The following is a 24,594-nucleotide window of genomic DNA, read 5'->3' on the forward strand; positions in this document are numbered from 1 at the left end:
AGAACCGAACAGTGTTTCTTTCTTTGGTCTTTTCAGATAAGAGTTGTATGAAAACATAATGTAACTTAGAGAAAAAGCCCAACCTACCGAATCACGGCCTGTCCAGTCCACCTGTTTATCTGGACATTTGGTGCTTCTTCAGTGAAAAACATCTCTTCTATCCCAGATATTGATCAAATCAGAGCCGGTGTTTAATGGCAGGTTCTGACAAACAAACCCTTGTGAAAAACAAGTGCACTTTAGTATGCTTTTAAAAAGAGCACTTGTTATGTACATAACATCCTTTAAAAAAAATAAGTAAGTGTGAATGTAATGTTAAATGCATGTTATTTACAGCTTAAATTAACAGTAAATACAGTTAGTTGAACTTAAGAACGTTTTTTTGACTCATTTAATATGTAATTTCATAATTAGCGGTGCTCGCTGTAGGCAGAGCGTCTCTATTGATCTCTTGCTTGCATACTTAATAATTATCTTTCCATACAAAACTTTGGCGCGTAACATCCCACACATGGGACTTATCATATCAAGAAACCAATAATGACCTAAAATCTTCATAGCCACACCCTAGCAACCAGTTACAGCACCCTAGCAACCACCCCATTGACTTCCATTGAAAAACAGATAAAAGTGATATAAATGAACATCATAGAGGCTTTGGCTCTTTTGATTTGTGCAGATATATTAGTTTAATCTGCTAACTGTATAGCCATCCCCTAGCAACCATTGTCGAGCACCCTAGCAACCCAAACCCAAAGAGGGTTTGAATGAATGGGATAGAGGGATTGCATTTGGTTTATATCATTCATACTGGCAAGCAGCCTTTGAAATATCATCATTAGCAGCTGCCAAGTCACACCTTAGCAACCATACAGAGTACCCTAGCAGTGAATAATGACATGCTAATAGCGATTAGCTAAGTGTTAAAAATGTTACAAAGTTAGTAACTAATTATTAAAAGGATCAATGATTAGCATCATGCTAACAACATGCAAAATCATGTTAGCATCGCCTAGCTATGTGCTAAGCATGCTAATGTTAAAAACTATAAAACTCCATGATAATCATCTGGGACAACTAGCAACTGTCTAGCAATACCATATCAACTATCCAGAACACCCAAGCAACCACCTAGCAACCGTATAGAACACCTTATCAACAACCTACCAACAGCATAGAAACACCCTAGCAACCAGGTGCCGGGTTTTGCACATTTTTGCTCCTCACATTTTCTTCAGCAATTTACATTCTAGATCCTTTTATTGTGTTTAAACTTTATTGCCAAAAATATACAAACTGGATGTACTGTTTTTGGATGACTTTGAACACTTAATTACTAATTTACAATTAGAAAATGGATTACAGTTTAATTTTTTATTTAATCCAATTAGTTGTACTTAAGTTATTTTTTGACCCGCTTAAGTAGGACTGTATATAATTACACATTTATAATGATGAAGTTGTATAATGATTAGAACATTTAAAAAAAAATACAAACTTTACATGTAATATGAAAATAACACACTACAAAAATTAAAATCAAGTACTTTACATGTGCGTTAGGTCAACACATCAAAATAAGTGTAGTTATTAAAGTATAAGTAAAACCTAAGCTGATCTGACACAGGGCAACTTTTTGAGCAATGTTGCCGGGCAATGTTTCTAAAAGATGTTACTGTGGGCTTTTCCCATTAAGAATGGATAACATATTTCTGGATATCCAAAGAGAAATGTGTTGCCCATTCCCAATGGGAAAAGCCCACAGTAACATCTTTTAGAAACATTGCTCAAAAAGTTGCCCCGTGTCGGATCAGCTTTACCGTGTTTAAAGGGTTAGTTCATCCAAAAAGGAAATGTCTGTCATTAACTCCTCACCCTAATGTCATTCCACACCCGTAAGACCTCCGTTCATCTTCACACACAGTTTAAGATATTTTATATTTAGTCCGAGAGCGTATCTAAGTGAATGCACACTATACTGTCCATGTCCAGAAAGGGAATAAAAACATCATCACAGTAGTCCATATGAGACATCAGTGGGTTAATTAGAGTCTCTTGAAGCATCCAAAATACATTTGGGTCCAAAAATAACAAAAACTACGACTTTATTCAGCATTGTCTTCTCTTCCGCATTTGTTTTCAAACCTCAAATAAAGATTCAAACGTAGTGATGGGGAGTCGACTCCAAAAGAGTCGATTCCTCGACTCTGAATAGTCCCAGAGTCGGGGTCGACTCCAGTACAGGAATCGACTCTCGGTGTCGACTCTGTTGTGTGTCCGAAATCGCTCGTTTACTGAATCTCTCATCTAAAGAAATAAGAAATAAATTAAGCGAGCCGCGGCCCGCGAGGTAATACACTGACGTAATACACCGCGTCAGAGAGCTGCCGCAGAAACTTTGTCACACACATTTATTTGAGTGCTTACTTTAGAAATAGAAAACAATCACAGCGACTTTAGTTTGTAATTATAGGCTTCCTCCATGCTAGCTTTAGTTTAATAGATTTGGTTTCCCATGGTTAACGTCAATAAACTAACCATAAATCATAAAACTTCTGACATCAAGAAGAAACGCATTAATAGTGTGCATTTTTTTATGTATAGGCTAGTATCTTTAAATCATTTTTTAAGACAATGATCATTTGCGTTTAGCGCCATCACTCGACAATCACATCTTTTTTCGTGACTTTTCCTATGTAAAATATTGGCAATAGATCCAGAAACATGACAGCTACTTAAGTCATCGCTAAACTGGACTAATTTGGACGGCCACGCTAAAAGTGTGCAGTTTTAATAAGAGGATTTTTAGGACCTTGTGTCAGGGGGGAAATAATTTAAATATATAACATTATATATTAAATATATATTTTTTCTGATTTCTTACCCTGTTTTGATGTGAAGTAAATGGAGGAGTCGATTCCATAGACTCTCATAGTGGGAGTCGGGAATCGGAGTCGACTCCAAAAAACCTGGAATCAAACATCCCTATTCAAACGGTTATGAATCAGCGTATTGATCAATGATTAGACATCAATTTCATTTTTGGGTGAACTAACCCTTTAAGTGTGTCCAATTATACTCTATTTAAGTGCACTTAAGTGGCCATTATTTTATTTCATTGATAATATATTAACCTTTTAAAATATATACTTGAGGTACACAACAAGTGCACATCTTTTTTTCACAAGGGAATTCATACGCACCAACAAATCAGGTCATGACCGTCATGTTTCCTCCTCTGGTGTAGATATTAACGAGTGTTTGCAGCCGGGTTTCTGTGAAAACGGGAACTGTGTAAACACCCGAGGGAGCTACAGTTGCATCTGCAAAGAGAGCTACTTATTGGACGCCTCTCATGGGATCTGCATCTGTAAGTACGGGACTGTCGGACACTACGGAGAGGAGACCTGCGGTGGGAATATGGCAGGACAGCCACGCCACACAGCTACAGCCCTCAGTCATACACATGCAGGCCAATACTAACACATCACGAGTCTCAAAAACACACTAAATGTGAATGCAAATGAGTGAAGGTTTTGGCTGTGTGGCGCTGCGTTGCTGTCTATTCCAGAAGGCATTACTTGGCTCTGCTTGAGAGATGCCTGTTGGCTCTATCTGCATCCTTAAATCGAGGCCTATCCTGATCGCTCCGTGTTTTCCCATCGACTGGGAGCTGCCTCTTTCTGCCTGAGTTTGTGCATTTGGGAAATTCTGTGACTCTATTTTAATCAAGTTTTCTTCTTGTCTGAATCTTGTCAAGCCTTCTTGAGACTCTGAGCATGTTTGTCTGTCAGGTAAGTGTATGCCTGCTGTGTGTATGTACTACATTATGCAGTGATTTGCTCAAGCTGATCTGTATGTCATTTCCAGTGGCTCTGTGGCTGATTATTGTATGCCTGGCTCTACTTTAAACTTTGTTTGTGCTGCTGAACCAATCGAAGCGCCAAAAGTGTAAAGAATGATGTCAATGTAGAATGAGCAGCAGAAATCTTTATTCCATTGGGGCTGTTTTGTTCTGCTAGATGTGCGTAAATATGACGTCCATAACAAACGCAACAAACTTAAAGGAATAGTTTGCAAAATAATAATTTACTCACATCATTCCAAACCCATATATCCTTCTTTCTTCTGTGGAACACAAAAGGAGATGTTTTACAGAATGTCCAAGCTGCTCTTTTCCATGCAATGAAAATAGATAGCGATTCACAGTATAAGTTGTGCACTATATTCTAAGCCATACAATAACTTTGTGTGATGAGCAGGCAAATAATAAAGACATTTTTCACTGAAAATGTTGGCATCTGCCGGATTATGTCTGTTACTCACATTAAGCTATAACCTTGTGAAAAATACATTTGCTTAATTGTATTGAATGTGCACTTATAGTGTAATTCAAATCTTAAAATTATATATATATACTTGCAGATAATATAATATTAATGAAATAAAATAATGCTTAAATGCACTTAAAGAGATACACTCTCATGACTGTTTCTTAATACACTCATGTACACTTTTAAGTAAAAACGTCAAATTAAAAGCTTTCATTTTAAGTCCTTTAATGTAGTAAGGTATGAAAGCTTGTTTCTGCCATAGAATAAAGACACAAAAAGGTAATTCTGACTTTATATCTCACAATTGTGAGAAAAAGAAAAAAAAGCTCAAAAAATTTAATTCTGAAATTACATATAAAGATGTACTAAATTGGGTCAAAAAAGCACTCTTCATTTTTAAAATTCAACTATACTGCAAAACAATTAATTTTATTTATGAAAATGTCATTGATTTAGAAAAAAAATAAGCAACACAAATATATTTTTTAATGTAAAATATTTCCAAAAATGTTCTAAAGTGAAGTGGGTATGGCTTCAGGTATAGATTATATATAACATATATTTTTGATACCTTTATGGTTATGCTTTCATTGTATGGAAAAGAGCAGCGTGAACATTCCTCTAAACTCCTGCTTTTGCACTCCACAGAAAAAACAAAGTCATACAGGTTTGGAAGGGCATGAGGGTGAGTAATGACCGAATTTTCATTTTTGGGTGAACTTATCCTTTAAAAGAAGCAGTATGAAGACATCATAAATGAATGCGTTAGTATCTGCATGTCCGATATGTTGCATGTTTCGATTCCTATCCCTAACTTTCCTCCTCCGTAATTATATTCTGCATTGTTTTCCCCCCTCGTAGCGCAGAAGGTGATCTCGGAGGAAAAGGACCAGTGCTTCCGTATCCTGAACCAGGGCTCCTGTTCTCTTCCCATCCTGAGGAACATCACCAAACAGATCTGCTGCTGCAGTCGTGTGGGAAAAGCCTGGGGGAAGAAGTGTGAGTTATGCCCTTTCTTCGGCTCAGGTAAGAGACTTTTCAGGCATTCAAAGAATGCACTTGTCCTTTTAAACTGCATTTTGAATTAACATCTTTACTGCATACGTTTGGGAAAAGGATGCATGACAGCACTGAGAACATTGCAGTGTGTTAGTACAGAATATTGAAACAACATGATTTGGTTTTAACACAGAGTCCAACTGTTCCTAAAGGACCCCATCCCACCCACACCACCAGCAATATTTCTTTGAAAATGTCTGGAGGAATATCAAAGGAGATGGAATTTACTGTGCAATTTGTCTGTCTTCGTTTAAATAGCACAAGTTGCGGTTCTAGCGTTGTCCTGGATGACCCTTCCCATTCCTGGCTCGATTAAGAAACAAAAAACTGCTTTAGACTATCTAACATCCAACCTTGTGTTCACAGCTGCCTTCAAAGAGATCTGTCCTGCTGGACCGGGCTATCATTATTCGGCTTCAGCTGTCAAGTTTAACCAAAGAGTAGCCGAGGTGCTTGACACCGGCGGGCCGCGGTTAGTCTCCGAAAACGGCCGCACGTCCACACAGGGCGCAGCATCCCAACCTGATAGCTCCAGGACAAGCTCGCTGTCCAGAATCCAACCGACCAACACGCAAACCATCAGAGTCCAACAACCAGCGATCTCTACAAGACCACAGCAACCCGACACGAATCCACAGAGCGGTTCGTTTATCATTATAACTCAACCCAATCCAAACCTGTCGACAGGCGGCGGCTCTCCAACCACAAACGCCAGACCTCAGCAGCCTTCCGGTGTCCGTCCTGGGAACGCTGCCACAGAAACCAACCAGCCGGCCAGAGCGATCACACGTGAGTGACCGCAAGTGTTGAGTTGTTTATCAACACACAGTTGTGTTGGTGGACAAAGTACACAACTCTATTTCTTGAGTAAAAGTAAAAGTACTACTGGTCAAATAATACTCTGATTTTTACTTAAGTAAAAGTACAGAAGTTTTTGTTTTTAAAAGTACTTAAGAATCAAAAGTACATTTTCTTTTTTATGTCAGCACATTATTTTACTATTGTTGCAGTGTTGTTTAAATGCACACTCTGCCATCATGGTTTAAGTCAGTCAGTGATGCTCCGTAAGACATTCTAGCATATGACCACCTTAAACTCATTTAAATACTTATGTAAATGTTACAAAGCTCTTTCTCCCAAACATTTACATTTTTAACATTTTATACGACATGCATCAAGTGTATGCCAACTAAACTAATCTTGAATGGATTATTAAAAACTGAAATATCAAAGCTGCTATAGAAATTACTTTTGACTTCAAAGACCTTGATAGAAATGTAGTGGAGTAAAAAGTGCCCTTTGTCTTTTAAATGTAGTGAAGTTAAAGTCAAAGTTTCATCGAATGAATAATACTCAATTTAAGTACAAATACTCAAAAAGTGTACTTAGTTACTGTCCACCTCTAGGTTTAACTCCATTTAAATGTTTACAGCTGTTGTCCGGACACAAACCAGCCGGCCCTCGGTTAACAGACAGCCAGTATCTCCAGTCAGACCTCTGCCTTTGCCGGCTACACCCCGACCACCGCCAGCTAGACCAGGTAAGCCCTCGCAGAGGAAGTACACTTTAGCATACTTTTAAAAAGAGCACTTAAAGGGTTAGTTCACCCACAAATCACTATTCTGTCATTAATTACTTACCCTAATGTTGTTCGACACCCGCAAGACCTCTGGTCATCTTTAAAACACAGATGAAGATATTAGTGTTGAAATCCGATGGCTCAGAAAGGCCTTCATTGACACCAATGTCATTTCCTCTCTCAGGACACAGATTCATGATTCGGATCGCGTGTTAAACTGCTGAAATCACGGCTCATTGGTGATCCGAATCATGAATAGATTCACTGATTCATAACCATTCAAAACTTTTTTTTTAAATAATATAATATTGAGCACAAAAACTATTCTCCTCTCCTCATAAAATGATTGTAGAGCCGCTGTAGTGAGATGGGCTTTGTATCGACGTCTTTAGTGCCTTTATGGGTCTTGAGAGAGGAAATGACATTGGTGTCAATGAAGGCCTTTCTGAGCCATCGGATTTCAACACTAATATCTTCATCTGTGTCTGAAGATGAGTGGAGGTCTGACGGGTGTCCAACCACATGAGGGTGAGGAATTAATGACACAATTTTCATTTTTGGAGAACTAACTCTTTAAGGAAATATGTAATATTTCCAAAAACCTTTTATCGAAAGGTTTTTATATTCATTTATACAGAGGTGGGTAGAGTAGCCAAAATCTTTACTCAAGTAAAAGTACAAGTACTTACGGAAATATTTACTCAAGTAAAAGTAAAAGTAACAATTGTAATAGTTACTTGAGTAAGAGTAAAAAAGTATTAAATGAAAAAACTACTCAAGTACTTAGTTACTAGTTACTTTCGATCTGATTGATATGAAGAAAAAACCCTGAATTTCATATATATATATATATATATATATATATATATATATATATATATATATATATATATATATATATATATATATATATATATAATGTGTGTGTGTGTGTGTGTGTTTAATGGTTAAACAGTGTAAATTAATGGTGTGCTGGGCTAACCACAGCTCTTTTTAAAACATACTTTGTTCTTATATTTTTATAAGTATATGCATTCTTAAAAATACAGTCCAATTTTTTAATTTATGTATACACTGCAGACTGTTGTCTGTCCGGATGTGTATATAAATGCAAGATGTCACATTAGGCTATTCAATTTGTTTCGTTTTTAGCCTGATCTCATCAGTACCTATGGCAACGTTTTTGCAAACCACAAAATATGTACCAATACGTACATATTGCGACAGTTTCAAAGTGAAATGTCCACTGGGTGGCGCTAAAAGCTTATTTTTTTCCAGAACAGATTTGCGTGAATCTGACATGTTTTGTTACGGTGTGTTTTTAACGTACACCCACACTAAACCTACCCGAAAGTGTTAACAAAAGCAAATGTGACAAAAATAAAATTGTGTCCATGTATTTTTAGCTTGTGTTAGGAACTCGTCTTTGAGCTCTTATCATGACTCGTTCTTCATGGGGTTCGTTCTCAAGCTTTTCGCATTGCAAATACAAACCTGTATCAGCTGAGCTATCGAGCAAGTCTGGTGAATCAGAAAAGCAGAACATGGAGCTGCGACGCAAAATTCAAAATGTTTTAGTTTACAAACCATAGACTAAAAAATGCAGTTTTTCTGCCTATAGTGTTCATTTCTGCTGGAAACTGCAGTGTGTATTGGTACGTATTTTGTGGTTTGCAAAAACATTGTCTCAGATACATTTTGCCAATGAGGTTGCTCGTTTTGTGAGAAAAAAAAAAGATATGTAAATGTGCAGATGTGAACGTTTGTTTGTGGAGGTGTGTTCGGAGGATTCAAATGATTTGTCAATGCTTGCACAAGAGCGTATATGAGGAAATCACTCGGACAGTGTGTGAAATAGTATTACAATAAAGGAAAAGTGCCCATAGTTACCAAATTAACATTAATAGTGTTCAAATATAGGCATCATTGTTACACTTACCACTGTTTTCTCAGGTTGGAGCTGGAATTATTGTATGCTGAGATGTCATTTCATTTTGGTGCACACAGCATGCATTAAATTATGAAACTGTTCTTTTTGACATCTTGGACTGAAAACAGGCTGAACTTGAGGCCACGTACGGGTGATCTGCCGTAGCTCACACACATCTCCCTCTGCTTCGGCCATCATCTTCTGACTAAACGCGCGCTAATTTTATGCGGGTGATGCATATCCACCTCTCGCGAAGCAGCCTCTCCAACATTTCGCGAGACTTGCGAACAAGTCATACTAATTTTAAAATATATAATTAATTATCACCATTGACAGTAGCGGAGGAACGCCACCGAATGTAACGAAGTAAAAGTACAGTTTTTTCACAAGAAATGTACTTGAGTAAAAGTAAAAGTACACATTTTTAAATATACTCTAAAAGTACAAGTTACCCAAAAAATGTACTCAAGTAAATGTAACGAAGTAAATGTAATTCGTTACTACCCACCTCTGCATTTATATTACTATTTATATTCATATCGAATAACACAGTACAGTTAAAATTATTCTCTCGAAGTACTCTACATGTGCTCAACATATGTGTACTTCTGTAAAGCACGATAAAATACTATTAAAACAATGATTTAAAAAGTATTTTAAGTGTGCTTAAGTCGGTTAAGAATCACCTTTCTTATATTAATATTATATCTGAAAGTACATTTGTAAAAATATAACTTTAAAGGGGACTCGTTGTGCAAAATTCACTTTTACATGCTGTTTGAGCATAAACGTCTTACTGTTTTCTAACAACAAGAGGGTGAGAAATGAATGGCCGAATTTTTATTTTTGGGTGAACTTACCCTTTAAGCACAAATACAGTATAATGGTATCAATATGGTCACTGGATAAGCACAAAGACTCACTCGTCCACAATACATTGGCCTGCTCATATAAATGACCGACAACTTTGATTTGAGGATGAGTGAAGTGATGCCAAATTCAAAACCTTGAAAACCATCAACCTTGAAAAATGCAGAGCTGAATACAGCACTGTAATTTTCTCATCATTTGCATCCAGTTTGATTGTTCGATGAGTTTGGTTTGGAGAGGAACCGATAAATGTCCATCACGTTATGAACACAGCATACCTCTGAGATTGAGTCAGGGCTAATCTGATTAGATAACCACAAACTGACCTGATATTGACTCATTGTGTGTGTTTCCCCCAGATGCCCGAGTGTGTGAATCCCGACCTCAGGTGTGCGGGTCAGGTCGCTGTATTGACCTGCCAGGCGGCAGACACACATGTGTGTGTAACACTGGATATATCCTCAATCCTCATCAAGGCCACTGCCAAGGTATGAACCTGGGAGTTATTGAACAACTTTAATAAGACATAAGCACAACTGCAGACTCACACTCTGAAGATAAATATTTTACCTCCTAAAGGGTTTTTAAATAATGTTGATATTAAATGTTCCTTCCACTGCCATTCTTTTAGATAATTCTCAATGGCGCACTAATAATCTCATTATGGAAGGTTCCGCACTGATGCTTCCAAGGCTTTTAAAGGTCAAAGGTCAGGGTGACATTGCTTAGAGGCCATCCAGCTCATATATTTTTCATCTCTGTATTCCTCCGCAGATGTTACATTTGTCTTTTAGTGCTTTAAAAGTGGGGTAAGTGTTATTTCAAAACCGTTTTACAAAGTCCAAAAACAAACTTGTAGCCAATCAGCAGGTAAGGGGCGTGTCTAATAATAATGGTGAGAAGAGCGCACTCAGAGCAAGTTATTATTCAAAACACACGACACACAGGACGGACATAAGCCGAGAACTAACATATGCTGGCTTTTTCTTGAATATGCTCGTGTGTTATGTTGTCCATTGCTTGTTTGTCCATTTGCGATCGTATTGTGGCTCACTTCAGCGATGATAAAGACCGTTCATTTCCACACCGTATGGAGCATATGCTCTCTTCTCACCATCAATAGTAGACATGCCCCTTACCTGCTGATTGGCTACAAGTTTGTTATTGGACTCGTTCCGAGTCCGTTTTGTAGAATGGTTTTGTAATAACACTTACCCCATCTTTAACTGTGTACATTTTTGTGTGCATGTGCATTACTTGGTGACGTGCAACACACTTGCAAATCATGAAATGCTCGAAGCATCTCATCTCTCTCTCTCTCTCTCTCTCTCTCTCTCTCTCTCTCTCTCTCTCTCTCTCTCTCTCTCTCTCTCTCTCTCTCTCTCTCTCTCTCTCTCTCTCCAGATATAAACGAGTGTCTGCTGACGCCCAGGCCGTGCACTGTGGGACAGTGTGAGAATACGGCGGGCAGCTTCCGTTGTGTTTGTCCGTCGGGATACCAGACCAACTCCCAGCAGACCCTGTGTGTCGGTAAGAGACTTTTCCGTCTTTCTGCCCGCTGGCTGTACTCTTCATGTCAATGAGAATGGTTTTTATGATGTTGTGCATATAATGATGTATGAGATCATGATGTATTTCACAGATTTCGATGAGTGCCGTCAGGTGCCCAATCCTTGTATTAACGGGCGCTGTGAAAACACACTGGGCAGCTTCAGGTGTGTGTGCAGAACTGGATACAAGCTACAGGAGAACAGCTGCATAGGTAATTCAAATCCTTTAACCCATTATGCTTCCTTACTTTTGTTTGTTTTGTACTTTCTAGCAGTTGTTTTAGGGATGCACTAATTATTATTTAGGGGGAAATTAATTTAATCGATTTTGTTTACGCAGCACAACTGTTTTAGCATTGATAATACTAAGAAATGTTTCTTGAGAATCAAATCCTCATATGAAAATGATAAGTGAAGGATCATGTGACACTGAAGACTGGAGTAATGATGATACATTCAGCATTGATCACAGGAATAAATGACACTTTACTATAGAAAACACTCTTCTTTTTTTTAAGTCTCCCAAAAAAAAATCTGAGATTTATTTAATTGTTGAAGTCAAATATACTTCATGTGGTGTTTTATCATTCTCAGACATAGATGAGTGTGTTGACCCGCTCCGGTGTCCGGGTCAGGAGTGTGTGAACTCTCAGGGCTCATATAGGTGTGTTTCCTGTAAGCCTGGCTTTGATCTGCTCAATGGACAATGCTCAGGTAACCACCGGCACAGAAATATCACTATAATATTCCTTTTACAGACTGATCTTGTGTTACCTTGTGGAAAAGTAGATAACTTTAGCATACTTTTGCATGAAATACTTATTATGGAAATAATTGACAGGGTTGTGTTGAGTTTGCTCATGTGTTTAGGCTCATTGGTTGATGATAATGTTCACCTGTTCCTTGTTTTGTTCGTTGTTAGTTAAGTTTTATCAGCGTAACAATTAGCGTGTAAAAAGTCTTTCTTTTGCTCAGATATTGATGAATGTCGTCGGATTCCCTCGCTGTGTCCTGACGGCCGCTGTGAAAACACACCAGGCAGCTACAGATGCTCGTGTCGAACCGGATACAGACTGAAGGCCAACACCTGTGTGGGTAAGAAGAATAAAATGCTTGTAAGTCTAAATAATATACATTTACATGCAAAGTATGGTTATGTGTGGCTTGATCTGCACGTTACAGATGTGAATGAGTGTGAGGACCCATTGCAGTGTCCTGGACAGGAGTGTGTGAACTCTCAGGGATCATATGTGTGTGTGTCGTGCAGACCTGGATTTAGCTTTAAGAATGGAGCATGCTCAGGTAACGATTTGTTTAAACCCGTAAGCCATAATGCATGACATACATGTATGTACAGACCCTGAAAGTGGGATGTTGTTATCTGTCCAGATATTGACGAATGCCGTCAGACGCCTTCTCTTTGTTCGAACGGACTGTGTGAAAACACACCTGGCAGCTTCAGGTGTGTGTGCAGAACTGGCTTCAGACAGCAGGGCGGCTCCTGCACAGGTATGATGGCTCAAACAAAAGCAGTATTGAAAAACTGGGATTGAAAGGAATACTGTAAATCGTGTGTGTGTGTGGACGCAGATGTGAATGAGTGTGAAGATCCATTGCAGTGTCCTGGACAGGAGTGTGTGAACTCTCAGGGATCGTATAGGTGTGTTTCCTGCAGGCCTGGATTCAGTCTTAAAAATGGAGCATGCTCAGGTAAGGACAACACATCTGTGACCGGTGGCATAAACTGCTTAGACTAGTCTTAAAAGTTAGTCATCTGTTTTTTCCCCTTCAAAACTGGTCCTAACTTTTTAAAGACAGTTATATGGTAGATCGGTCTAATTTGAATTGGAAAAGACAAAAGTAACTGCTAGTTGGTCAGATGCGCTCTTAAGACAGTTTTAGTGGCTAAGTTTATGCAACTGACCCCTACTAACTATACAAAAAAATACTGTTGCAATTATCTATCACAATTTAAACATTTCCGTTAGAATAACTTTCACAGATTTAATTTCAAATATTTACGTTTTCACTTAATACAACTTAGAATTTGACTAAGTTAACTTAAAATGTAAGGCAGTGCCGACACTTACTGTTTTAAAATATATTTTTTATTACTATTCTATTTAATTTTTTTGTATTATTATTATTTTTATTGTTATACTTTTTTAAAGCTACACTGTGTGATATTTTCCCCCATCTAGCGGTGAAAAGGTATATGACCATCCAGTTTCTGTTCCTCTCATTCCAATTTCATTTTAACTCCTACGGTGGCCGATTTAGTCCAAGATTAACACGGCAATCCCCCTCTTCACATTCGACACGGTGCCATCGAGTGTTAAAACGCGAAAGACGAAGCTTGAATTTACGGGTATGTCCCTCTTTGGCTAATGTACTTTCAAGATGGAGGGGCAACATGGCGACCGGCATTCGAACCCCTCACCTGTATGTATTTTCAATGACATATTATAAACTTACAAGTTTATAATGGCATATTATAAACTTACGAGAATACTTTATTACTTGAAGAAGTAAATATACATTAATGAGCACATATATTTTTGAAAGAACTAAGTCTTTTTAGCTAAGAATAAACCAAAAAAGTTACACGTGTAGCTTTAAGTTATTTTTAATTTGTGTTAAAAATCTTTGACTCGAAAAGTTAGTGCGGTAGTTGTTTAGTTTAGGTATTGGGTGATTAAGTGATGTAGAATATGGTCATGCAGATTAAGGCATTAATATGTGCTTTACAAATACTTATAAACAGACAATATCCTAGTAATATAACTGTATTAATAATATAACTGTACTATAATAACCAACTAGTTCATAGTGAGAATTGGACCTTAAACTAAAGTGTTACCAAATGATTATTTATTATAAAGACCAGCATACTTAATCAATATATTTTCTTCTGACATAAGCCATAATGTTACTTAATGCAGGTCAGTATGATTGAAAGGTTCATGCGCTGTTCTGTTGACTCTTATTTTGACATTCTGCTTGTTTCTGCTAGTTCCTGTTTCCCTGCTCTGTTCAGTTTTAGTTTCCTTGGTCGCTGATTATGTCCTGGTTTGTTTCTAATAAAGATATCTATCTAAAACAAGAGTTTCTCTGACCAGCTGAAAATGATCTGAGTCTTGCCTGAGCTGAGCTGTAGTTTCCAGCAGAGAAAGCATGAAGCCTGTTGTATAATGAACTGGTTGTTTATTTGTGTCAGATATCGATGAGTGTCGTCAGACTCCCGATCTGTGTGTTAACGGCCGCTGTGAGAATAACGTGGGAAGTTACAGCTGTTTGTGTCGGCATGGATTCAGACCGGAGGGAAACATCTGCACAGGTATGAGCTTCACGACAGAACTGATTTCTTTACTACAGTAACCATTCTCAAGCTCAACAAGTCCCTTGTGTAAAAGAAGTGCACTTGAGCATACTTTTAAAGAGAGTACTTGTTATGGAAATGTATTTGGAGACTAAGGGTGCATTCACACTTGTAGTTCGGTTTGGTTCATTTGGTCCGGAACAAAAAAAAAACAAAAGAAAAACATATAGTCCTGGTCCGTTAGCGTTCACACTGGCATTTTTAACAGCGAACCTAAAGTTACCGAACCAAAGGCATAGGGAGGTGGTCACAACCTGATTGGTCGGCTTATATGACGTAGGAGCTGCTTACATTCAAAACAATGCTGTGTGCCAGATTAAAGGACATCATTTTATGCGTGTACATATGGCATTATTTTTACCCGCTGAGAACTCATGAAGAGCTCATAAAATGTTCAAAACATTCAAAACAGCTCTAGGATTTCCTCCGTTGTGCAGAAAAGAGACGGCCGTTCTGTCGTCTGTACCGTCTAATGGGCAACAGGTCCTCTGATGAGAAGAACCAGGTGTGCTTTTTTTTGCGTTTTTTCTAGCATTTTCGAAACATGCTCATCGGACCAAATATTGATGAGGCACTTCCTCTTTGCTCTACGTTTGCCCTCTAACGTACGTTATTCATTTTGGATACACCGATCTTTCCGCGTCGTCAAATCAGCGGACCTGTAGCGTTGCATCTTGTGACATTACGTCCTGTTTTTGGTCCGTTTACATGTCTTTGGTCCGTGTTGCGTTCATATATCAATCAAACTGCACCAGAGTTCATTTGGATGCGGACCGATACCCGTCTTTTTAGCGCTCTCGGTCCGCTTGTTTGCTGCGCACCAGGGTTCAGATGGCAGCGTTCACATGTGTTCAAATGAACCGCACTAAACGAGTAGGGGTGTAACGATTCGTTTAACAACGATTTGATTCGTATCACGATTTGAGGTTGTCGATACGATTAAAGGACGATATTATTAATATTAATTATATAATATCGTTAAAACGAATCGTTACACCCCTATAAACTAGCAATCGCAACCGGGTTCGTTTTAATCGAACCAAACATGACAAGTAGGGGTGTAACGATTCGTTTTAACAATGATTCGATTCGCCTGAAATAAAACAGTCACACTGATTTAAATTTTTGGCTAAAAAGTTACTGAATTGATTTTAAGTCACTGAATCGTTTCGGATCATATCGTTCTAAATGAACCAATATCGTCCTTTAATCGTATCGACAACCTCAAATCGTGATACGAATCGAATCGTTGTTTAAAGAATCGTTACACCCCTAATGACAAGTGTGAATGCACCCTTAATGAATGTTAAATGCCAAATTGATTCAAATTTATATAATACAAGGGTTTTTGACCCACTTAAGTAGGACTTTAGTACATATTTTAATTCTAGTGTCTTATGTATGTACTGAATGAATGTGCTGACAAGCATTTATGGTAAACTTAAATATACTTTAATGTCATTTCTTTTGAACCTTTGTGTCGTGTATTTAAATATTTTAGCAATGTGTACTTAAGTTTGTTAAGAAACAGTCATGTAAGTGTACTCTCTTTAAGTTCACTTAAGTGGCATTTTATTTAATTAAAATTACATTATCTGCAAGTGCAGTTTTTAAAAACATATATACTTTTAAGATTTAAAGTACGCTACAAGTGCACATTCAGTACAATTAAGTGCACTCGTTTTTCACAAGAGCTCATTACAGATTTTATCCTCAAGTTTTTCCATTCATAAAATGAGAATGTTTCGAGTTTGAGCTTCTCACCTTGTTCCAGATGTGAACGAGTGTGAAAATGAGCTTCAGTGCCCCGGAAAAGAGTGTGTGAACTCGGTCGGCTCCTTCAAGTGTGTCTCCTGTCAGCCGGGCTTTGAGCTTCTGGATGGACACTGCCAAGGTATCACAAATACCATTTTTTGAATTGGGTTAAAAATGTTAAAAAAAAAAGAAAAATAAAGGGAAACTGGTTCTTTCTTTCTTTCTTTATGTCTGCATGCAACTATGAGACACAGTCACACTTATTATTAGGGGTGTAACGATTCGTTTTAACAACGATTCGATTTGACTGAAATCACACTGATTTAAATTTTTGACTAAAAAGTTACTGAATCGATTTCAAGTCACTGAATCGTTTCGGATCATATCGTTCTAAATGAACCAATATCGTCCTTTAATCGTATCGACAACCTCAAATCGTGATACGAATCGAATCGGTGTTAAACGAATCGTTAAACCCCTACTTATTATCAATCAACTTTTATTTCTATAGCACATTTATTAGTTAAACAACACAAGTTGACCAAAGTGCTTAAATTGCCAGAATTATATTGCAAGATATAATTGCAACTCTATATGTTTTTATTCTGAGGTGGAAACAGGCCCTTTCTCCAAAAGTCAAGTCACATTTATCTGTATAGAGCTTTTCACAATATATATCATATTAAAGCAGCTTTACAGAATATGCATTTTGAATGTGTCTAAAGTTCAGCAAAAACTAATGTCAGAAATCTCAAATGTGCAAGAAGTTTCTAAGTGGCTGGTTTTCTGACTGACTCTCTTAACGCTTCTTAATTTTAAATAAAAAAATTAAAATCTGCTCATGGGGCGGAGCTTAAAGAGCTTGTGTTAGCAGCTCTGATAACCTTATGCAGACAGGCAATGAAACTGTTTAGCCTATTATGATCAAACCTGAGTCGGACAATGGTGTAGAGATTTAAGAAGAAGAGACAATATCCAGAATGAGACGAGACAGCTGAGACGAGACACCCCCTCTGTTGTGTGTTCCTGGGGGCGGGGTTTATGTAAATTTTAGGGTTAGTGATGTCACTAACCCGTCAAGAAGCTTGCTGTAGTCCCTACCAGCCATTTGTTGTAGTCCTTAAAAAGCGATTTCTTTCAAATAAAATATCTCCCTTTGCTTCGAACTTGAGCATCGTAACTTTGCAAATGTTGTTTATGCTGAAAGAGCAATATTACACACTAACTCAAGTTAAAAAAGTCAGATCATAATCAACCACCCCTTTAAAATATGTATCCTGTAGCATGTCACACTGTAGGACAATTCTGTCACTGTTCAGGTTTTGGCGATCATTTATAATCGCTATTTTGTACCGTCATTATGACGCTGCGTCCTACATTTCCTACAAGATCGCACTTCTAGTCAGGTTAGACGGCATATTGAATTTAACGTGGATGAAAGCGAGGCTGTGAGAGACAGACTTAAGACTCACACCAAAACTGGAAACTATAATCAGGGCTTAATATAAACGTTTTTGCTCACCAGTAGTGACTAGTGGTTTTCTGAAGTTTCTAGACACTCAGTCTTAGACTAGTCGTATTCAGTTCCCCAGCTCCTGAGCTCGTGAGGCCAGTATATCAGGGCTATTCAAATCTTACCCTGGAGGGTAGGGTTGTGCAATTTATCGAAATATCGCAAATGTACATATCGCAATATGCATATCGCAAAGGCACGGAATATCGGAATATTTTAATAGGCTAGTTCAACATTGTGAAAATTGTACGTTTTAGGTCAATGCATAGATCAGAGAATAGACTGGGCACACGACTGTTACTTATGGGACTTGTTTGACGTTAAAAATAGTAATTAAATGCAATCATTTGCGAAAAACAATAACTTGCAGTCTCGCGCAGTCTGACACACACACACCGAAACGTGAACGATTTGTGACATAAATGTTTGCTAAAACACTGCAGCTCACTTTTAGAAGTTGTAGCGATGCTTTCTTTTTCAAGGAAGAATGTGAAACACAGATGGTTTCAATCTTAGTCTTTAAATATTTTTAAATTAGAATTTACATAGATTTGACACACTAATTACAATATTGTATCGCATATCGAATATCGCATTATTTAACAAGATATTGTATATAGCATTTTTCTTCAATACTGGAGGGCTGCAGAGTTTAGCTCCAACCCTGATCAAACACACCCACCTGTGATTTTCTAATGATCCTGAAGACATTGATTAACATGTTTAGGTGTGTTTGGTTAGGGTTGGAGCTAAACTCTGCACCGCATTGGCCCTCCAGGGTAAGATTTGAATAGACCCTTTTACTGTTTGTGTACAATGATGACGTAGCAACGTATGCGCGCGCATTTTGGCAACAAACTGTGGCGAGAATCAGCAGCATGTCAAGCTACGTGAGCGGATTAAGCAACACAAACCGAGAAAGTTATTTTAAAAAGCTGACTTTATCAAATGGTATTCGGCTACCAGATCCGTGTACTATAGTGGAGTGGATAGAAGACGTTAGCAGATGGCCAGATATAACTTAGTGGTCGGATATATACGTATTTATTTGAGAAACCAAGCGTGTACACCCGAGACAAGCATATAAATCACTGGATGCTTATGAATGCGTCGTCTGTGGGCATGTACAGAATGTCCAATACAATTTCCTACATTTATTCTTATTCTTCACACCGACATACATTTATCCTTTTCCTTAGATTTTATGTTGTTATTGATTCGTATGTGTCGACACACTTCTGTTTAAAGTTTAATTTTGTAATGCTATAGTACTTTAATAGCAAATATGTTGCTTGCATACATTTCTCAGATGGTTATTTTGCAATTAAACTATTAATAAAATCATTACAAATGAAAATGATAAAGTACTGTGATTATTGATATGATAATCTGGGGATGGGGGGTACATTATACACACCAGTGGCAGCCAATGTTGGGAGGTTTATTATAAATAATTAAGTTTCAAGTGCAGTAAATGTTTTACAAATTAATTTTTATTTATGCGAGCATTTTTATGTCCTCGTTCCAATCAATGCGTTTAATCGCCTGCAGCCACAGGTACCGCCGGTTCTTCTGAAACGGCCGTGATCCTGTCGGAATCCTATAAAACTTAAGCCCATTGGTGGAATAGCGATTAGTGCAACCGAAAACGCAACAGCCAGACATTTTGATTCTGGGAAACTGTTTTGATAAACTTTCAGAGTTGCTCACACGTTAGAACCACTAGGGAACAACACCACTTCCGTTGCCAAAATGCGCGCGCAACTCTTTGATCACGTGGGCTGTAAAAGGGTCTATAGCCATGGAGTAGATGAATTTGGCACTAGTAAGGATATGGTAAAGCACGCTGGCTCACGACACATTGGGACGCTGATGACTCTATTTCTGGCCTTCATTGTACAACATCACTACTGGTATTTATGAACAACAGACATTATTGCAATGTTATTTAAAGTACATTAGGATAAATACTTTGCTTGTTACATTAACGTGTAACATTTCAGAAGTAAATAAAGTATAAATATTAGCTAGATTGTATTCATTACCTGTCTAATGATGTATGTTTATGCTGGAATATAAGAAAATAATGGTTTCTATTTATAAAAGCACATTTGGCATCTCGTTATCGGGCATTATGTGTTGTGAGTTGGCTCACGTGACTGAAGTTTCGCACTTCAGAACTTAAGGGAACATAGTGAGCATCAATGCACCCTGGGTGTTGTGGTGCATTGTGATACTTTTTTTGAAAGCGAACGTTTTAGTGCACTGGACTGAGACAACCTTTAAAATGGCAGACTCCCCGATCAGTGCCCTGACCACAATTTTAACATCGATTTCATGGGGAAAATATGCCATATAGACATTTTTAATATTATCTCATAATTTGGCAGCAGGTTTATTAGGCTCCTGTCACTTTAAGAGCTGACGCACGGATCCATTACACTGTTACACACAGAACATTTACGATAATACTCGCCAAAACCGCATTGTGAGATTATTTTGTGTGTGTTTGACTGTTTCTATCCCTTGAAGTCTTGTTTTCATTGTTGTCAAAAATTAAATATGGTACTGCCACTGATACTACTGACTTGAATAAGATAAGACTGACTTGAATGCATTTGTGCTGTCTCACTTGTGTGTGTTCAGACACAGACGAATGTAGTGAAAACCCGACGCGCTGCACAAACGGCCAGTGTAAAAACACTCCGGGTAGCTTCAGATGTGTGTGTGCCGTGGGCTTCCAGCTACAGGACGGCGCTTGTTTGGGTAAGAGAGCACACGGTGCTGTCATTTCATTTCACTTTATCTAATGGCATTGACATAAGCTTCACATTTCTTTCTTTGGCAGACATTGACGAGTGTCTGGACCCACTGCAGTGTCCCGGTCAGCAGTGTCTGAATTCTCCAGGCTCGTACAAGTGTGTTCCCTGCAGAGACGGACACAGCATGCAGAACGGACGCTGCACAGGTTAGACGAGCTTAACACAGCAAAACCAGAGGCATTTCCGACATCTGACTCAACATGTCGCTTTTAATCTTCGTAAATACTCGTCGTGCATACTTTCAAGTCATCCTGAAGTTCTCTGAGTGCAAACAGCTGCTTCGCTGGTGCTAAATAAAGGATGTAGTGCAGAGAGTTGGCTTTGGCAAATGAACGGCATCGAATGTGTCAGAGCTTCGTTCCTCCTTCATGGTCTATCTATCGCTCTTCCTTCCTTCCTGTTGAAGAGAGCCGTGTGAGAGGAGGCATGTGGCCTGCAGATGGCAGGACTCAGATCCCGGCCACGTGTGTTTGGGCACAGTTACCTACATACGCCTACATTTTGTGTCTGTAGATGGTGAGATAAAAGCTGGGCCAGGTCGAGGGTGGGTTCAACACATCTGTCTCTCAGAACCCTTCACCTTAATATTACATCAAATTACACTACAGCACACTAGCATACAAAATGAAATAAAAAAATTATTTTAATAAGTCATTTAAAATATTTAAATAAAATAACTATGAAATGTTAATTAAAAAGATTTTTTTAAAATAAATAACTAAATCTGTTAATAAATAACTAAATCATGCAATTTCTATAAATAAATAATAAAACATCCTAAATAATGTACATTTTTTATAGAGCACTGGCATTTTACATTTGATGCTGACATTGACATTATTCAGACATTTCATTTGATTTAATATTTATTTATTTATAATTTTATTGACTTGTCATCTTTTTAACATTTATTTCTGGTTACTGACATTTCATGTTTTTTTTAAACACACACACACAAACACACACATGTGTATAGCGGGGGTTTGAACACATTTTTCACATATTTCATCATTTATTTAAAACATTCATGTTTTTGTGACATTTCATCATTTACTTTTTAAACCTTTATTTCTGGTTCCTGACATTTCAGGATTTTTACAAACATATTTATTTATTTTATTGACTTTTAATGTTTTGTTTATGATATATATATATATAACATATATATTTCATAATTCTGGATTTATAGAAACCGTTTATTTTATAGACACATTTCAGGATAAAAAATGTAATAAACATATTTATTTTATTGACATTTAATGATTTATTTATTTTTAATCATTTTTATTTTATTGACATATTTCATGATTTATTTAAAATATTTGCTTCATTGATATTGATTTAAAAAAATAAACATTTATTTATTTTTAAACATTTATTTACTTACTTTTTTTCACACATTTCATGATTTATTTATTTGTAAACATTTATTTTATTCACACATTTCATTAATATTTTTTTGTTTTTTAATTTATGGTTATTCTTGCAAAAAGGAAGTGATGATAAAGTATGATATGATGCACAGCGTGGCAGACCAGTTTCTGGTTTTTCAGACTCAAACCCATTAACACAGGCCCAGCTTTTATGGTTCTGCATGTCACAAGCGACGCTTCCTGTTTGTTTCCCCTTCAGACATTGATGAATGTGCGAGTCCTCAGATGTGTGGGCCGCAGAGCGTGTGTGTGAACACGGACGGGTCGTATCGCTGCGACTGCTCACCCGGATACAGAGCAGCCGGTCCGCGGCGCCAGTGTCGAGGTCAGAGACAATTCAAAGAAAATATTACGTTCAATTCTCATTCAGTTCAACACAACCACGCACTTTATCCTGATTAGAATATGCTGTTTTCAAATATGAGCTTGTTTTTAACTCATTTCTCCCACTATTGCTCAGACATTAACGAGTGTCTGGAAGGAGATTTCTGCTTCTCAAACGGAGAGTGTGTGAACACAGACGGCTCGTTTAAGTGCGTTTGCTCGCTTGGCTACATGAGTGCCGTTAACGGGACGTCCTGCCAAGGTATGACACCAGAAGTGATATATAGCCAACATCAAGCTGCTATTTAACACACAACGTGTCTGAAAATATAAAAGCTATAGCATGATAAATGCTTTACTGACCTTGGATGCTGATTGTTTTTTTGAATTCTTCAGTTGTCATTAGGGAGTTATTTTAAAAGAAAATCTCTTGAATGTGAAATATTACTTAATTCTTGGACAAAATGATTCACATAACTGCATTACTCAAAGGCCTGAAGTAAACAGTTCTCCTTTCGACACGTCCACCACACACCCCTATTAGATAAAATCAAGATGCAGGATAATCATGCAGCATGTGGTTAAGGAAAACATCTGCACACTCCTACTCAAATACTGCAGTCAACCTGATTATATATCAGTTATTGTACACTATATTGCCAAACGTATTGGGACACCCCTCCAAATCACTGAGTTAAGGTGTTCAATCCCTTCATGGCCACAGGCGTATAAATCAAGCACTATACAGACGCTCTTACACACATTAGTGAAAGAATGGGTCGCTCTCAGGAGCTCAGAGAACTCAAGCGTGGGGCCGTGATAGGTTGCCACCTGTGCAATAAGTCCATTCCTGACATTTCCTCACTACTAAATGTTCCACGCTCAACTGTTAGTGGGATTATAACAAAGTGGAAGCGATTGGGAACAACAGCAACTCAGCCACGAAGTGTTAGGCCACGTAAAATCACAGAGCGGGGTCAGCGCATGCTGAGGGTCACAGTGCACAGAAGTCACCAACTTTCTGCAGAGTCAACAGCTCCAGACCTCCAGACTTCTGTGGCCTTCAGATGAGCTCAAGAACAGTGTAGAGAGCTTCATGGAATGGGTTTCCATGGCCGAGCAGCTCATCCAAGCCTTACATCACCAAGAGCAATGCAAAGCGTGGAGTAAAGCAGCCGCCACTGGACTCTAGAGCAGTGAGACGTGTTCTCTGAGTGACCAATCACACTTCTCTGTCTGACAATCCCATGGACGAGTCTGAGTTTGGCATTTGCCAGGAGAACGGTACTTGTCTGACTGCATTGTGCCAAGTGTAACGTTTGGTGGAGGGGGGATTATGGGTTGGGCTTGGCCCCTTAGTTTTAGTAAAAGTAGCTCTTAATGCTTCAGCATACCAATACATTTTGGACAATTTAATCGGTCGTGCCATAAAGACATGGATGAGCGAGTTTGGTGTGGAGGAACTTGACTCTAAACCCTGCCTTTCTGAGGTCTGCTGTGATTGGTTGACCTGTTACAGCACATGTTGGAAACCACATGCCGAATCTCAACTCTTGATACACAGTGATATGAACAGTAACGATGGCATTGGTTTTGTTATGCCAACCATAGAGCATCTTTTAGTAATTTGTCTTCTTTGACATCACTGTTTAAGAGATGTAATCCACATGTTAATGCCCAGTTATCCGATCTGCCTGTAACCTCAGCTCAGTTTCACTCAGGGCTGAATGTCAGATGAGAGCACATCGTCAGGAGCACAAATGTTTTGAGGCTGAGCATTACTGATGACGATGATGTCATGCTGGTGTGTGTGTGTGTGTGTGTGTGTGCATGTGTGTTTCCAGATGTGGACGAGTGCACTGCAGAGGGAGTTTGCCAGGACGGCCGCTGCACCAACACTGAGGGATCATTCCTGTGCCACTGCCAAACCGGCTTCACCACTAACCCAGAGAGAACAGCCTGCCTGGGTAAAATTTTCTTTTCTATGTCAGTGCATTATTTTATTATTATTGTTGTATAAATGCACATTATGCCATCATGGTTTAA

The 24,594-nt window shown here is 38.2% G+C and overlaps 1 protein-coding gene across 3 annotated transcripts in view; it reads left to right on the forward strand.

The window, feature by feature from the left end:
* Window positions 1-24,594, forward strand: part of LOC137043384 (latent-transforming growth factor beta-binding protein 4) — a 116,981-nt gene that overhangs the window by 75,110 nt on the left and 17,277 nt on the right. For 2 of the 3 annotated variants that reach the window (XM_067419648.1, XM_067419650.1), the window contains 19 exons: window positions 3,248-3,370; window positions 5,196-5,360; window positions 5,760-6,182; window positions 6,826-6,933; window positions 10,132-10,260; window positions 11,177-11,302; window positions 11,415-11,534; window positions 11,917-12,036; window positions 12,298-12,417; window positions 12,505-12,624; window positions 12,712-12,831; window positions 12,913-13,032; window positions 14,540-14,659; window positions 16,476-16,595; window positions 20,616-20,735; window positions 20,818-20,937; window positions 22,424-22,549; window positions 22,685-22,810; window positions 24,393-24,515. In XM_067419648.1, coding sequence (XP_067275749.1) covers window positions 3,248-3,370; window positions 5,196-5,360; window positions 5,760-6,182; window positions 6,826-6,933; window positions 10,132-10,260; window positions 11,177-11,302; window positions 11,415-11,534; window positions 11,917-12,036; window positions 12,298-12,417; window positions 12,505-12,624; window positions 12,712-12,831; window positions 12,913-13,032; window positions 14,540-14,659; window positions 16,476-16,595; window positions 20,616-20,735; window positions 20,818-20,937; window positions 22,424-22,549; window positions 22,685-22,810; window positions 24,393-24,515 — 2,649 coding nt within the window. The remainder of the gene's footprint in view (window positions 1-3,247; window positions 3,371-5,195; window positions 5,361-5,759; window positions 6,183-6,825; window positions 6,934-10,131; window positions 10,261-11,176; window positions 11,303-11,414; window positions 11,535-11,916; window positions 12,037-12,297; window positions 12,418-12,504; window positions 12,625-12,711; window positions 12,832-12,912; window positions 13,033-14,539; window positions 14,660-16,475; window positions 16,596-20,615; window positions 20,736-20,817; window positions 20,938-22,423; window positions 22,550-22,684; window positions 22,811-24,392; window positions 24,516-24,594) is intronic. The other variant, XM_067419649.1, reaches the window with a different exon arrangement.

This window comes from Pseudorasbora parva, chromosome 16 (genome assembly GCF_024679245.1).
Source record: "Pseudorasbora parva isolate DD20220531a chromosome 16, ASM2467924v1, whole genome shotgun sequence".
NCBI lineage: Eukaryota > Metazoa > Chordata > Actinopteri > Cypriniformes > Gobionidae > Pseudorasbora > Pseudorasbora parva.